At 39.3% G+C, this 12,502-nt stretch overlaps 1 protein-coding gene across 4 annotated transcripts in view; it reads left to right on the top strand.

Annotated features, from left to right (window-relative positions):
• BCL11B (BCL11 transcription factor B) overlaps positions 1 to 9,868 on the top strand; it is a 159,880-nt gene extending 150,012 nt beyond the window's left edge. For 2 of the 4 annotated variants that reach the window (XM_078660133.1, XM_078660135.1), the window contains exons 3-4: positions 3,476 to 5,332; positions 5,969 to 9,868. In XM_078660133.1, coding sequence (XP_078516259.1) covers positions 3,476 to 5,332; positions 5,969 to 6,012 — 1,901 coding nt within the window. In that variant the 3' untranslated portion in view covers positions 6,013 to 9,868. Of the gene's footprint in view, positions 1 to 3,475; positions 5,600 to 5,968 lie in introns of those variants that run through there. The other 2 variants (XM_078660132.1, XM_078660134.1) reach the window with 1 other exon arrangement.
• Positions 9,869 to 12,502: the final 2,634 nt, after the last annotated feature.

The raw sequence follows: 12,502 nt of genomic DNA, 5'->3' as shown, positions 1-12,502 counted from the left end.
ATCACCAATAATACACTAGGTACCTCACCAACCAGTGTCCACTGACATCTTGCATCATGGAGGAGACTCGTCTGTGTGGATTATGTCACAGAGACCTAGAGAGAAATGAGAGTAGACTTCAAGACTAGGGGCCCGATGTAGGTAATCCCAGATTACCGATTCTTAAATACCGAATCATACCGATTCGGTATTTAAGAACTGGCAATCGGGATTTAGGTAATTTTACTGATTCCATTACAGAATCGGTAGAAATCGGTAATTACCGAATCGGTAAATTTACCGTTTCAGTATTTTACAGAATCGGTAAAATTACAGATTCTGTATCTTTACATGCCCCTACATCTCCATCTTCAAATACCGGTCGGTAACGGCCGAAATCGGCCGTTACCGACCAGTGTTTGGCGACCTACATCGGGCCCTAAGTGATGCTGTTCAGGAATTGACTGTAGAATTCTTTGCGAGGGACAGTCTTGCAGCTTTGTAGGAAGGTGCGCTCTACATTTGTGTGGTCTACTCTGTGGCACGGATAAGGGATGAAAAGCTGAAGTCAAGTCCAAAATCAAATCTAGATCGTCACCCCGTTATTTGACTGAAATCAGATGTATCTGCATTTCCTGTCAAAACTTATAAAAAAATGAATTAAAAACCATGAAAGCTGGAGGATCCTTATCTATAGACAAATACATCAATCTACTTCTATTTGTCAATATATGGAATCAGAAGGCAGTGACGTTGACATTAAGACAAATATGTTTATTTTATATCAAGTGGCTGCATTCTATGGGTTAACTGCGCAATAACAAATTGGGAGGGGCGAGCACAACACAGAAAACTGATCACTTTCTGTGTGAAAAAGACAGCTTTATTGAAACAGGTGCACATCACATATTTGCTTGGGTAACCACTTTTTAAAATCTAAAGCCTCGCTATATATCCAGTGAACTATCCCCTGGTCCCGCTCCAACCCCTACAGTTCCACCCAACATACCCACCCTGCGCCAAACTCATTTAACTGTATTGCATTTCAACATTTCCAATGTTCTATTCCCTCTACATCCTATGACTATGTATGAACCTTTAAGTACCAAAACATCCTACACTAAACCTTGAAATACCTGCCTATCCTCCCCTTGCACATGGTTCCACAACTGGCAATGCCGACCAACGACTGCCAACTCCTAGCAAACTTTTCATGCCCCCATCACCCAGAACAAGGGAGGTTGGGAACCTACCTCCCCTGTTCTACCTCTCCTTCCTCTTTTCTGTGTGGTGGGTGTCCTGGCTGCCTAACGTCTAATATTAAGAGCCTTAGTCAACACGTATAAGTGCAAGTATAAATACATGCCCATCCAAGATAGATGTACACCATCTCTCCTGAAAATCTCTAAGGTCTCAGATGTGATGTTCGAATGATAAAGCCAACCAAAACCGATCTCCCTACAAAAACTTGACATCTCCCAATTCACCTTCCTCCAAGTTCTAGCTATTGCAGCCGGCTTGCAGGACCCTTTCTAAGACCTCAGCGGAACTAACTCGGTCGATAACACGTAACATCCTGCCTACTGCTTTTTAATCTCCAACAAGTCCTTTTTATTTCTCAACAACACAGCCCCTTTCTCTTCGACTAGTTCCTGCTCCCTGAGGCGAAGAAGCAACACTTCTGGACCCCTGTTCCTCCCCATCATGCTATTCAACGTCTGTAATAGGTCCTTCTTAAGTATTCCTTCCTTGCCCTTCTACCTAACCCTAAACTGACGATCATTAAAACCCAAATTAGACCCCCCCAACCCCTCTGGCGAGTCTGAGTAGCTGCCCACTTGATGAACAAATGCCCACCACCCAAACAACCACTTCCTCAGCCGCTGGGCCTCTACCACCCCTGAAATAAAACAAACAGGCTGTAAGCAATTCATCATGCTATGCCTACTGCACATTCATCATCTCCCAAGGCCCACACATAGCTCCTGTACAAGTCTGACAACACACTAACCGCTGCTTGATATCTTCGCACGCCCAACCTTTGTTTTCAGCTTCTGACGTTGCACCAATGCGAAAAGAGTAGGTGCTTTAATCCGCTGCCTGCAAACCCAACCAAACTAAAGTCTTTTGCAGCAACGCTAGCAGCTGATACTTACTTCCACTAGCGACCAGTTCACCCTTACCTAAAATGGTGGCATGGAGCCCAATTTATCCCCTTAAAATAGCTTGTGCTGTAATTGGGCTACGTAGGTGGCTCAAAACAAAATGTCAGTCACTGGACTGTGCCACCATCACAGTTTGCCCTATGCGTAGTCTTCCTGCTGGTCAGCTGACCCCAAGGCCGCCTCGCCAAATCTGTACTGCACTCACCATGTCTTTCTCAGAAAGTATTTAAGGTGTCTTTTACCCACAAGTTTTTGTTCAATAACAACTACATTTTCATCTTAAATGTGAAACATTCATTGTTCCTCTGATTCTAGTCTCCCAGGCTATCACCTTAAGTGCACGACTGCTTGATTGACACCCAACACAATAGCAGGAAAAATGCAGTGGCATCACTGCGGTGTGGCATGGTTTTCCCATTCATACTGGTGGCATGGGAAGTTGGTAGTGCTCCCTTGTATCACTTTTAGACATATATATTCACCAGAGGAAAATGAATGCCAGTCTTTACTAGAGAACATTCATATTTTGTTACATAATATATTCGTCTGATACAATCTTAGTGTCCAGATCTGAACCAAGTGGAACGCTCATTGATGATACAATTGCCTTTTTCATATAAACGGAAGTCAGTAAGGTTTAATAGGTTGAGCGCTGATCACTGTCTAATGGTCTATTGTTTAAGTGGATATTGAGAGGTAATTTTATGACTATTGTGCAACTTACAGCAGGGAAACATATTATGCAGTCACCTCTGTGTTAGCATACACCTCTAGAGTACTCTCACTTTTTCAGCTGACCCCTATGAATGACTGAAGGAAGGCCTATTCCTGATATAAACTGAACGGTTGCTAAAAACGTGTCATGTTGGTGCATAAGGGGCAATACGTGGCTGCTGACTAGCTAGCAAAATAGATTAGTGGGCTAATGCACCCTCTAGAATGATCTGTGAATAACTTGTATGCCGTTAGTTCAAATTACTAGGGGGCTGTCAATTCATTCTGAGCTCAAAAGAAAGTGAAGTAGCGCATATTATTACGGTGTAAACCTAGTTGAGTGTTTGTGTACTGTATACAATTGTGTTTTAAAACAAATATTTATTCTTGCAAAGCAAGGCTTGTTTGCCCTTGACTTGGGCACTTTGAGTGTTTTCCCAGGAAAAGCAGCAAGATTTTTAGAGTACTCATAGAAAAGGAGTATCTGTGTATTTTATGCCTTCAGTCAAAAGCGTATTTCAATGAAAGCTTGCATCTAAAATTAATAGATTTTGCAAAATAACATTGATGTGATTAACAGTATATTATTTTAAAACACATTTGTTTTTATTTTACAGGTAAAGATGAGCCTTCAAGCTATATTTGCACAACATGCAAGCAGCCTTTTAACAGTGCGTGGTTCTTGCTTCAACATGCCCAGAACACGCATGGATTTCGCATCTACCTTGAAGCAAGCCCTTCCAGCAGTTCACTTACACCACGCATCACCATCCCTCCTCCTCTGGGACCGGAGAGTATTGCACCGTCCCCGCTGATGAACTTCCTGGGCGATACCAACCCATTCAGTCTTTTGCGAATGACAGGACCACTCCTGCGTGAACACCCTGGCTTTGATGCTCGGCTTCCCAACACTCCACCACTATTTAGTCCACCCCCACGCCACCATCTGGACCCACATCGCCTTAGTGCCGAAGAAATGGGGTTAGTTGCTCAGCATCCCAGTGCCTTTGACAGAGTTATGCGTCTCAACCCCATGGCAATTGAGTCCCCAGCAATGGATTTCTCCAGAAGGCTTCGAGAACTGGCAGGTAACAATTCCACTCCTCCTCCTGTCTCACCCAACCGTGGCAACCCTATGCATCGTATGTTGAACCCTTTTCAGCCAAGCCCTAAATCACCTTTTTTAAGTACTCCGCCACCATTACCACCAATGCCTCCTAATAGTACTACTCCACCCCAACCCCTAGCAAAGAGCAAGTCCTGCGAATTTTGTGGAAAAACATTCAAGTTTCAGAGCAATCTTATAGTGCATCGTCGTAGTCATACAGGAGAGAAACCATACAAATGCCAGCTGTGTGACCATGCCTGTTCTCAAGCCAGTAAGCTGAAACGCCATATGAAAACACATATGCACAAGTCTGGCTCCATGACTGGCAGGTCAGAGGATGGACTGTCCACCACAAGTTCTCCGGAGCCAGGCACAAGCGATCTGACCGGAGAAGGAGGGAAATCTAATGATAATGATTTCAGAAACGAAAGCGATCGTTCCCTGGGGCATGATAATGAGGAAGAGGAGGAAGAGGAAGAGGAGGAAGAAGAGGAACTTGAAAATGAAAGTAGACCAGAATCTAGTTTCAGCATGGACTCAGAAATTAGCCGAAACAGAGAAAACGGTTCCAAGCCTCTACATGACGAAAAATCCATTATGCTAGGAAAAGTCATGGAGAATGTAGGCCTTGGGGCCTTGCAGCAATATAATGACATGTTAGCTGAGAAACAGAAAAGGAGTCATTTCATGAAGAGGTCCAATGACCCTCGAGACTTGTGTCGGCGGCATCCAGGTGATGAGGACATTGTCAGGCGAGAACTTGAGCATAATGAGGAAGGGACAGTAAATGGTAGGAATTTTGGCCCAGGAGAACCTTTTCATGGTTTGCTCCCTCGAAAGCCAACTCCAATCACAAGCCCTGGTTTAAATAACTCATCTTCAAAAAGAATAAAAGTAGAGAAAGAATTGGAGTTACCACCAGCACCAATGATCCCACAAGAAAATGTTTACTCACAGTGGCTGGTTGGATATGCAGCATCAAGGCACTTCATGAAGGATCCATTCATAGGATTCACAGACTCCCGACAATCTCCCTTTGCAACCTCATCTGAACATTCTTCAGAAAATGGAAGCCTACGTTTCTCTACTCCACCAGGTGACATGCTAGATGGGGGTCTCTCAGGGCGCAGTGGGACAGCAAGTGGAGGCAGCACTCCGCACATCGGTCCTGGTCGACCCAGTTCCAAGGAGGGACGGCGGAGTGATACTTGCGAATACTGTGGCAAAGTCTTTAAGAACTGCAGCAACCTCACAGTGCACCGTCGGAGCCACACTGGAGAGCGGCCTTACAAATGCGAGCTCTGCAACTATGCATGTGCCCAGAGCAGCAAGCTGACACGTCATATGAAAACGCATGGCCAGCTAGGTAAGGAGGTCTACCACTGCGACATGTGCCAGATGCCCTTCAGTGTTTACAGCACCCTGGAGAAACATATGAAAAAGTGGCATGGAGAACATTTGCTTTCAAATGATGTAAAAATTGAGCAGGCAGAAAGAAGCTAAGCCCCCCCCAACTGGGTTAATTCAGGGGTCTGGGTATCATTTAATTTGTACAGTCTGTTGCCAACTGAGAAAAGCTGACCTAACTTGCCTCTTTAAATATACCTTAGCATAACTATTTAAGTGCCAGATACTGACACTTAAATATAACCTGTGTCTACAAAGTTCTGTTAAACCCAAGGGTTGATTAAGGCAGTAAAATGTGGAGCCTTTTAACTGTGCAATAATTTCTGTATTTATTGGGTTTTTGTAATTTTTGGCATGTGCAGGTACTTTTATTTTTTATTCTTGTTTAAAGTTCATTTACATTTTGTTGGGTATCCCATTTTAATTTTACCCTCTAGTAGCCTGAGATTACTTGCGCTGTAGGGGAGGAGCATATCTTTTAAATTATCATTTTTGGGCTGCTGCTTTTTTTGAATTTAAGCTAAGCATGTGTAATTTCTTGCAAAGAAGCCAAAACTTAAGTAACTTTTCTTTTCTCTTTTTTTTTCCTTTAAAGCATGGAGATCAGAAAAAAATTGTACAGCGGATAACAATCTTTGAAATTGTAGCACTTAACTTTCTTTCGTAATTGGAAATGATATGTAGCACTGTTGATGTCACTAATGATAAGAGGCCTTTTCTCTGCAAATTTCAACATGGACACGTACTTAAATAGGAAATGGTATTGATTGAAGGCAGCTACAGTAAACCTGGCAATAGCATACTTATTGTGCATTATGAGCAGATATTCACCCTGGTGTAAGTGATATACATCAAGATGTAATCATTTTGTCACTTGTTGCAAAATAACATCAGAATATCTGGTTGTGAGACCTCTTTGGGGGGATATCTAAGATGGGCCCTGAAGAACGAACGTCCACATTTGTAACACGAAAAAAGCAGTTTAGCATACTTGTGCATATTAATTATTTTACAAGTGCACTGCTACTGTCCTTGATCGTGTTGGTGAGGTATATAAACAGTAGCATCTAATCGGATATTCAAGATGCTTATTGGGTGGTTTGTTGTTTAATCAGAATTATAGTCGGTTATCTCGTATAATGCACAATAATGTTATTGTAAGAAGACAAGCTAATCACAAACTCCAGTAATGTTAACTGTTTTTGAGCTATGTATTATAGCAGACATATAGTGCATTTGCTCTACTTTTCCCATTTTTGTTATTTAGCTATTAGGACTAGCAAGAACAGTGGATGATAAAGGTTAGAGATTTTAATTATGTTGACCCGCACTTTAAAACTTTTGTTTGAGTTTGAATGGCTTCTAAACAAGAAATTACACCATAGTATAATCTATGGCCCAACGTTGGGCTTAAACTATAAGGGAACCGCTGAGATTCAGTGCCGGTGTTGCTAAGCATGGCATTCACAATACTGGCACTATAAAATAAAACGTAATATATTGGACAGTTTCTCTACTGCCATTCAATTTGATGTGAGTGCCTTGAAAACTGATCTTCCTATTTGAGTCTCTTGAGACAAATGCAAAACATTTTTTGTGAAACAAAAAAGACATTTAAAAATAGTAAAACAAGAAAAGTACATTTTTCTAAAACAATCCACATTTACTTAAACAAATTCCTGGTTGAAGACAGTGGACATGAAAATGCCATAAGAGCCAATCTAATGAAGATGTAAACCCAGCACAACTTCGGACGTCCATTAGCTGAATTATTCTCAGCCTTTTTATTTTTCAGGACAACGCTGCTTAGAAAATGGAATGGAAATTATTTACTGCTGAATTGAAACTGAAATGACACAAGTTACGAGTTGTTATCGTTGAATGGAAACTAAAACAATTCAGGAACAACTGCAAATTTTTTAAAGTTAAATTAGTGCACTCTGTCTTAAGATACGTTTACAGTATTGAATACATACAAGGGTAAAAGAAATTGTGTGTATGTGTGTTTGAGCGATAATTTTTTTTTCAAAGTTTGCTTGATAGGTTTTAAAATGCCATAATGGCCATGTATATATATATTGTTTTTTCCTTTGGTGACGGGGTTTTAGTATATATTATATATATTAAAATTTCTTGATTACTGTAAAAGTGGACCAGTATTTGTAATAATGGAGAATGCCTGGGCATTTTACAAAAACAGAAAAAAATCTTTTCCTTGAAAATGTTGCAGTAAAATTTAAATGGTGGGTCTATAAAATTTGTTCTTGTCACTGTAACTGTAAAGTCTGAGTTTTAGTCAATTTTTCCTGCCTTGGGTGTTGAATTTTTATTTCTAAAATGTATAGAAACTTGTATATGGGGATTCAGCGGTGATTGCTACACCATGTAGAAAAAGTACGTAGGAAAAAAGTGCTTAATATTGTTATTGCTTTGCAGAAAAAAATCACATTCCTGACCTGTACTTATTTTTCACTTCGTTCCCTCTTCCCCTTTTTTTCTGGAATGGATATCGTTATTGGTTGGTTCATATAATGTAGGCACTTGCTGTATTTTTACTGGAGCTTGTAATTTTTTAACTGTAAGCTTGTCCTTTTAAAGGGATTCAATGTTCCTTTTTTTGTTAGTAAATTTGGAGAAAAAAAAACAAACCGGCTGCCATAATATATTTTTTTTTAATTTGGCAGGATAAAATATTAAAAAAATTAAAACAAAATAAAAAAAATTGTATGTTGAGTCCGATTGTACAGGAATCAAGGGTTGTTTGATGACCTTTGTGTAAAAGAAGCAGAACAGATTAAGTAATTTTGTTTGTTCACAGATAATTTTAGTTGTATATATTTTTTGTCAGAATTGGCCTACAGAAAGTGCTGTTCCAACAGGGCTCTAATAATCTTATACGCTGCCTGGACCTTGCATCAAGGGTTTCCCAGGTACAGCCACATCAGGCTGCTTGGTAATTGCAATTCATTTTAAGGGGAATTCAGTTTTGTAAAAAATAAATAAATAAAACGTGTTTAAAGCTACATTCCATCAATGCTCTTTGCAGTAAATAGGTGGGGATTTCCTGAAAATTACAAGATGAGATTAGGCAGCTTTCATCTTTTGTACGTAATAATCCCTAACCGAAAGGCCCCTTTCTATGATTTACAATCAGTTTTATGCATCTACTTGATGAAGGTGAAGTGACCTGCTGTTTAAACCATTCTACTTCGATTTAAGTTAAATTCTAGTGGTCCTGTTACAGCCTCCCTTCCATTCCCCGTCACAACAGGACCTATTCTAAGTACAGGTCTCTCCTGTTTATTTCTTAGTTGCTTTGCTGCTGTCCCACTTCCCCCAATTTTACATTCCATTTGCTCCTGAATGTTTGAGGGCTGAGATGAAATGTGACATCCTTTGGTCTGTAAGCTTGATAAAATGATTTCTTAGCATATCTAAAGACAAAATCACAGTCACTAAAAAGCAAGTAAATAAAAGGCACAGGAACAGTTTTTTGTAGTAAAAATGTGCTACAGTATTCTGTAGCTGCTTAAAGATGAAACTTCACAATTTTTACATACGAGGATAGATCCTAAGAATTCCTCATACTTGCGTGAACATGCTACTTTTTGGGTATTAAAGATGCCCACTTCAGCATTACAATCTTAACATAATATTTTAGTATGCACTATCATAGTGTTCACTGTCAACCAGTAACACCAGCAGCAGGGTAGTCTTCAACTCACCTAACTTCAACAAACCACTGTAAATCAGAAACAAGCACAGGGATTTTGTTTCTACATCAATTATTGTAAATAAGGATTTTCTCTCCTAAAATAAATCTTGCTTTACTAGGCCATAAGCACAATAACTCAGCCCATAATTGCTCTCCATAACAATTTTTTATTTTTTTATTTATTTCACCACCACTAAAAATGTGGAATTCATTATTTATAAAAGTTTTTTAAACTTTGAGTCCCTTGTAAGTAATAGGTCAAATTGAGCATTTCATCCCAGCCCTGATAAAAACAAAATGACAGTCCAAGATTTTGTTTTGTCTCATACAACCTCATTTTTTATGGTGCTCTTCGTATTTTAGAACTGCAAAGCAAAGTCACATCACTTAAGTTGTTTGCATTTGTACTGGCAAGGCAAAATATTTTTATTACCTTTTCTATTATTGTATGAGCTTTTGTTGTTTACTTGGAGGTTTTGTCTTTTACTACAAGTTTGGAACTATTTATTATTGCTTGGTATTTGTGCTCTGTTTAAATTGAAAACGCGAGCACTTTTTTATTATGGATAAAAAACATTGAAATGGCCTGAGGTCGTTTCAATATGGCTTAGTGAAATATTTATTGTTCCTTTTATTCTCTGTACAAGATTTTGGCCTCTTTCTTTCCCTTATTGTCACAATGTTGAGTTCAGCATGTGTCTACCATTTCATTTGTACGCTCGTTCAAAACAAAGTTTGTTCCAGTTTCAAGTTATAAAAAATAAATTGGACATTTAACTTGACAATCTCCAGTTCTTGTCTTTCATGTGTTTCTTCCTGAACGCGTACAGATCTAAAATCGATGCGCAACCTGGGCGTAGATGTGATGAGAAGCTTAGAAGATTTAAGTTCAACTCCTCTTTATGTGATTTGTTTGCATCCAAAAGCTGAATAAATAAACACCACTAAGCAAAACACAAGGTTGTTGACATTTAATGCATGGACACTACATGGAGAACAACATATATATTTCATTTTAGCTTGCAAGATCTCAAAAGGTTTTTTAAAAAAGTCCAACTTGTTGGATAGCTAGTTAATGCCAAAGATATAACCTTTTTGCGTACTTGGAACTTGTAATATGTACGCATTGCAACATTCCCACAACATTTATAAAGGAATGTAATTAACTAAACCCTTTTGTACCAATCGAAGCACATTTCTCAAATGTGATATGGGGCATCCCAATGCATGAAATATACTTGTCTATTAAAACAGCCCTTCGGGCATAACCCGCATGTCCTCAAAAAGATCTGCTATCCAGTGAAAGCAACTTGGAATCTTATGAGTTTGTCAGGACTATCAGTGGTATCTAATGAAGGGGTTTAGGTGAGTTTGAATGGAGGTAAATGCAATCACATCACACACAAAGACGGCTCCCCCTTAAATATTCTCTCAAATATTATTTCAGTAGGGTGGATGGAAAACTCACACTGTTAATGAAATAATGCTGCAGTGATCCTAGTGACCAAAATCAGTCAAGCCGATAATCTTTACCACACAGGTCTTTACACATCGACGGTGCCATAGTCTGTCCTTAGTAGGTCTGACATTCATCATCTGTGATGGTTGTAGGTCCAGCTGAAGCGTATATACATTACTAGTTCGAGTATTTGTGGCAGTACATGTCAGCTGAGCAGCTACTAAGACAGAAATGTGAAGACACACTGGTAAGTGATGGTAAATGCGACAACTACATCTTGACAGCCCAAATCAAATTACCATAGCATGTACAAGGTAGCAAATTAATAAAAAAAGGTCAATGTAACGTAACATAAGATCGCGGGGGTAGACAAAAAATTTGTGTACCAAAGTTTACCTTGAATGGAAACTAATTATTATTGTAGGTTAATAGTGGCATCGCACACACTGGTCGCTTACAACCCTACATGGAGTTCTGAAAGTTGACCTATAACTAGCTTCGTGATAGTGCTACCAAATCATTGATCTTGCACTGTCAAAACATAGAAAAATTTGCACTCATGAAAATAAATGCAAAGGAAAAATGCAAAATTGGAAAAATTCAGTAGACTCCTCTAATTTCTATATTCAAAATAGATAGCTAACAATATTAAACATGCATTATATAATGAGGAAACAAATGTGACAATGATTAGAGATGAAACGCAATGTATAGATCCTTGCAACTGAACTTCCTAAGGTAATGTGAAATAAAAACTGCTATAAAAATTGTGTTTATTTTTTCTAAAACAGTTGTTCGAAAATGTGTAATGCTAAATGTAATTGACATATTATGAGCCGTAAAGGCACATTCAAATTCTGCCGAAAACAGTCTTACCATGCATACATGGAGCAGCCGTACTGAGAAATATTTACTTCACAGATAAGCAGTTTATTGGCAAGGTCATCATTAAGGAGGACTGATGTATGTGAATTAATGGAAAACGAAAACTGAGAACCCACAATGGAGGAAACCAATTCATGGAAAACCAAATTTAAGGATATACAAAAAAATCAAAAATTAAACTACACATTTTAAGGGAAAGGTCATTTTAAGGAAAAATCAAATAATACATTAAACTTGGGTGAAGTGGGGTTTTTGAGTTCAGGGATGGGTAATGTTTAGGGTGATGAGGGGTTATTAGGGGTCAGGAATATTTGGAGTTTGGGCATAGAAAGAGGGTTTTAGGATTCAGTGACGGGTAGAGTGTAGGGTGATGAGGGGCTTTAGGGTCCACAGATGAGTGGAGTTTAGGTGTGTGAGGTGTCTAGGTTTCAGAGATGGGTGGAGTGTAAGAGTGTTGAGAGGTTTTAGGATTCATGGATGGAAGGAGTTTTGGGCTTGTGAGGGTTTTTAAGGTTCAATTATGGATAGCGGCTTAGGTAGTAAAGAGTGTTTTAGGTTCAGGATGGGGTGGAGTTTAGGGTGGTGAAGAATTATAAGGATTCTGGGAAGGGTGGAGTTTAAATGTAGAACATAGTTTTTATGGTTCAGGGAGGAGTAGTTTAGAGTGATGAGTTCTTATGGGTCAGGGTTGGCTGGTGTTTAAGGGCAGAGAGGATTCTTTTGGCTTCAAGGATGGGTGGAGTTTGGTTGTACTGCAGTGTTGGATGGGGTGGGTGGGATTTAGGCATAGAAAGGGTCTTTTAGGGTTCAGAAATGGGTGGAGATAGGGTAGTGAATGATTTTATGGTTCAAAGATGGTCAATATTTCGGCTAGTAAGGACTTTTTGGCTTCAGGGATGAGTTTAGAGTAGGTGTGGTGAGGGGTTTTAGGGGTGCAGGAATTGATGGTGTTTAGGGGTTTTGAGGGGTCATCGATTGATGGTGTTTACAGGTGATGATGGGTCAGTGAATTAAAAGCATCTGAAGTAATTATTCGACAATGTAAAAAATATAGATATGAAATAATGTCC

The sequence above is a fragment of the Lissotriton helveticus genome, chromosome 9 (genome assembly GCF_964261635.1).
Source record: "Lissotriton helveticus chromosome 9, aLisHel1.1, whole genome shotgun sequence".
In the NCBI taxonomy this organism is placed as follows: Eukaryota; Metazoa; Chordata; class Amphibia; order Caudata; family Salamandridae; genus Lissotriton; species Lissotriton helveticus.
The sequence above is the reverse complement of the archived record's forward strand: the minus strand, read 5'-3'. Positions and strand labels throughout refer to the sequence as shown.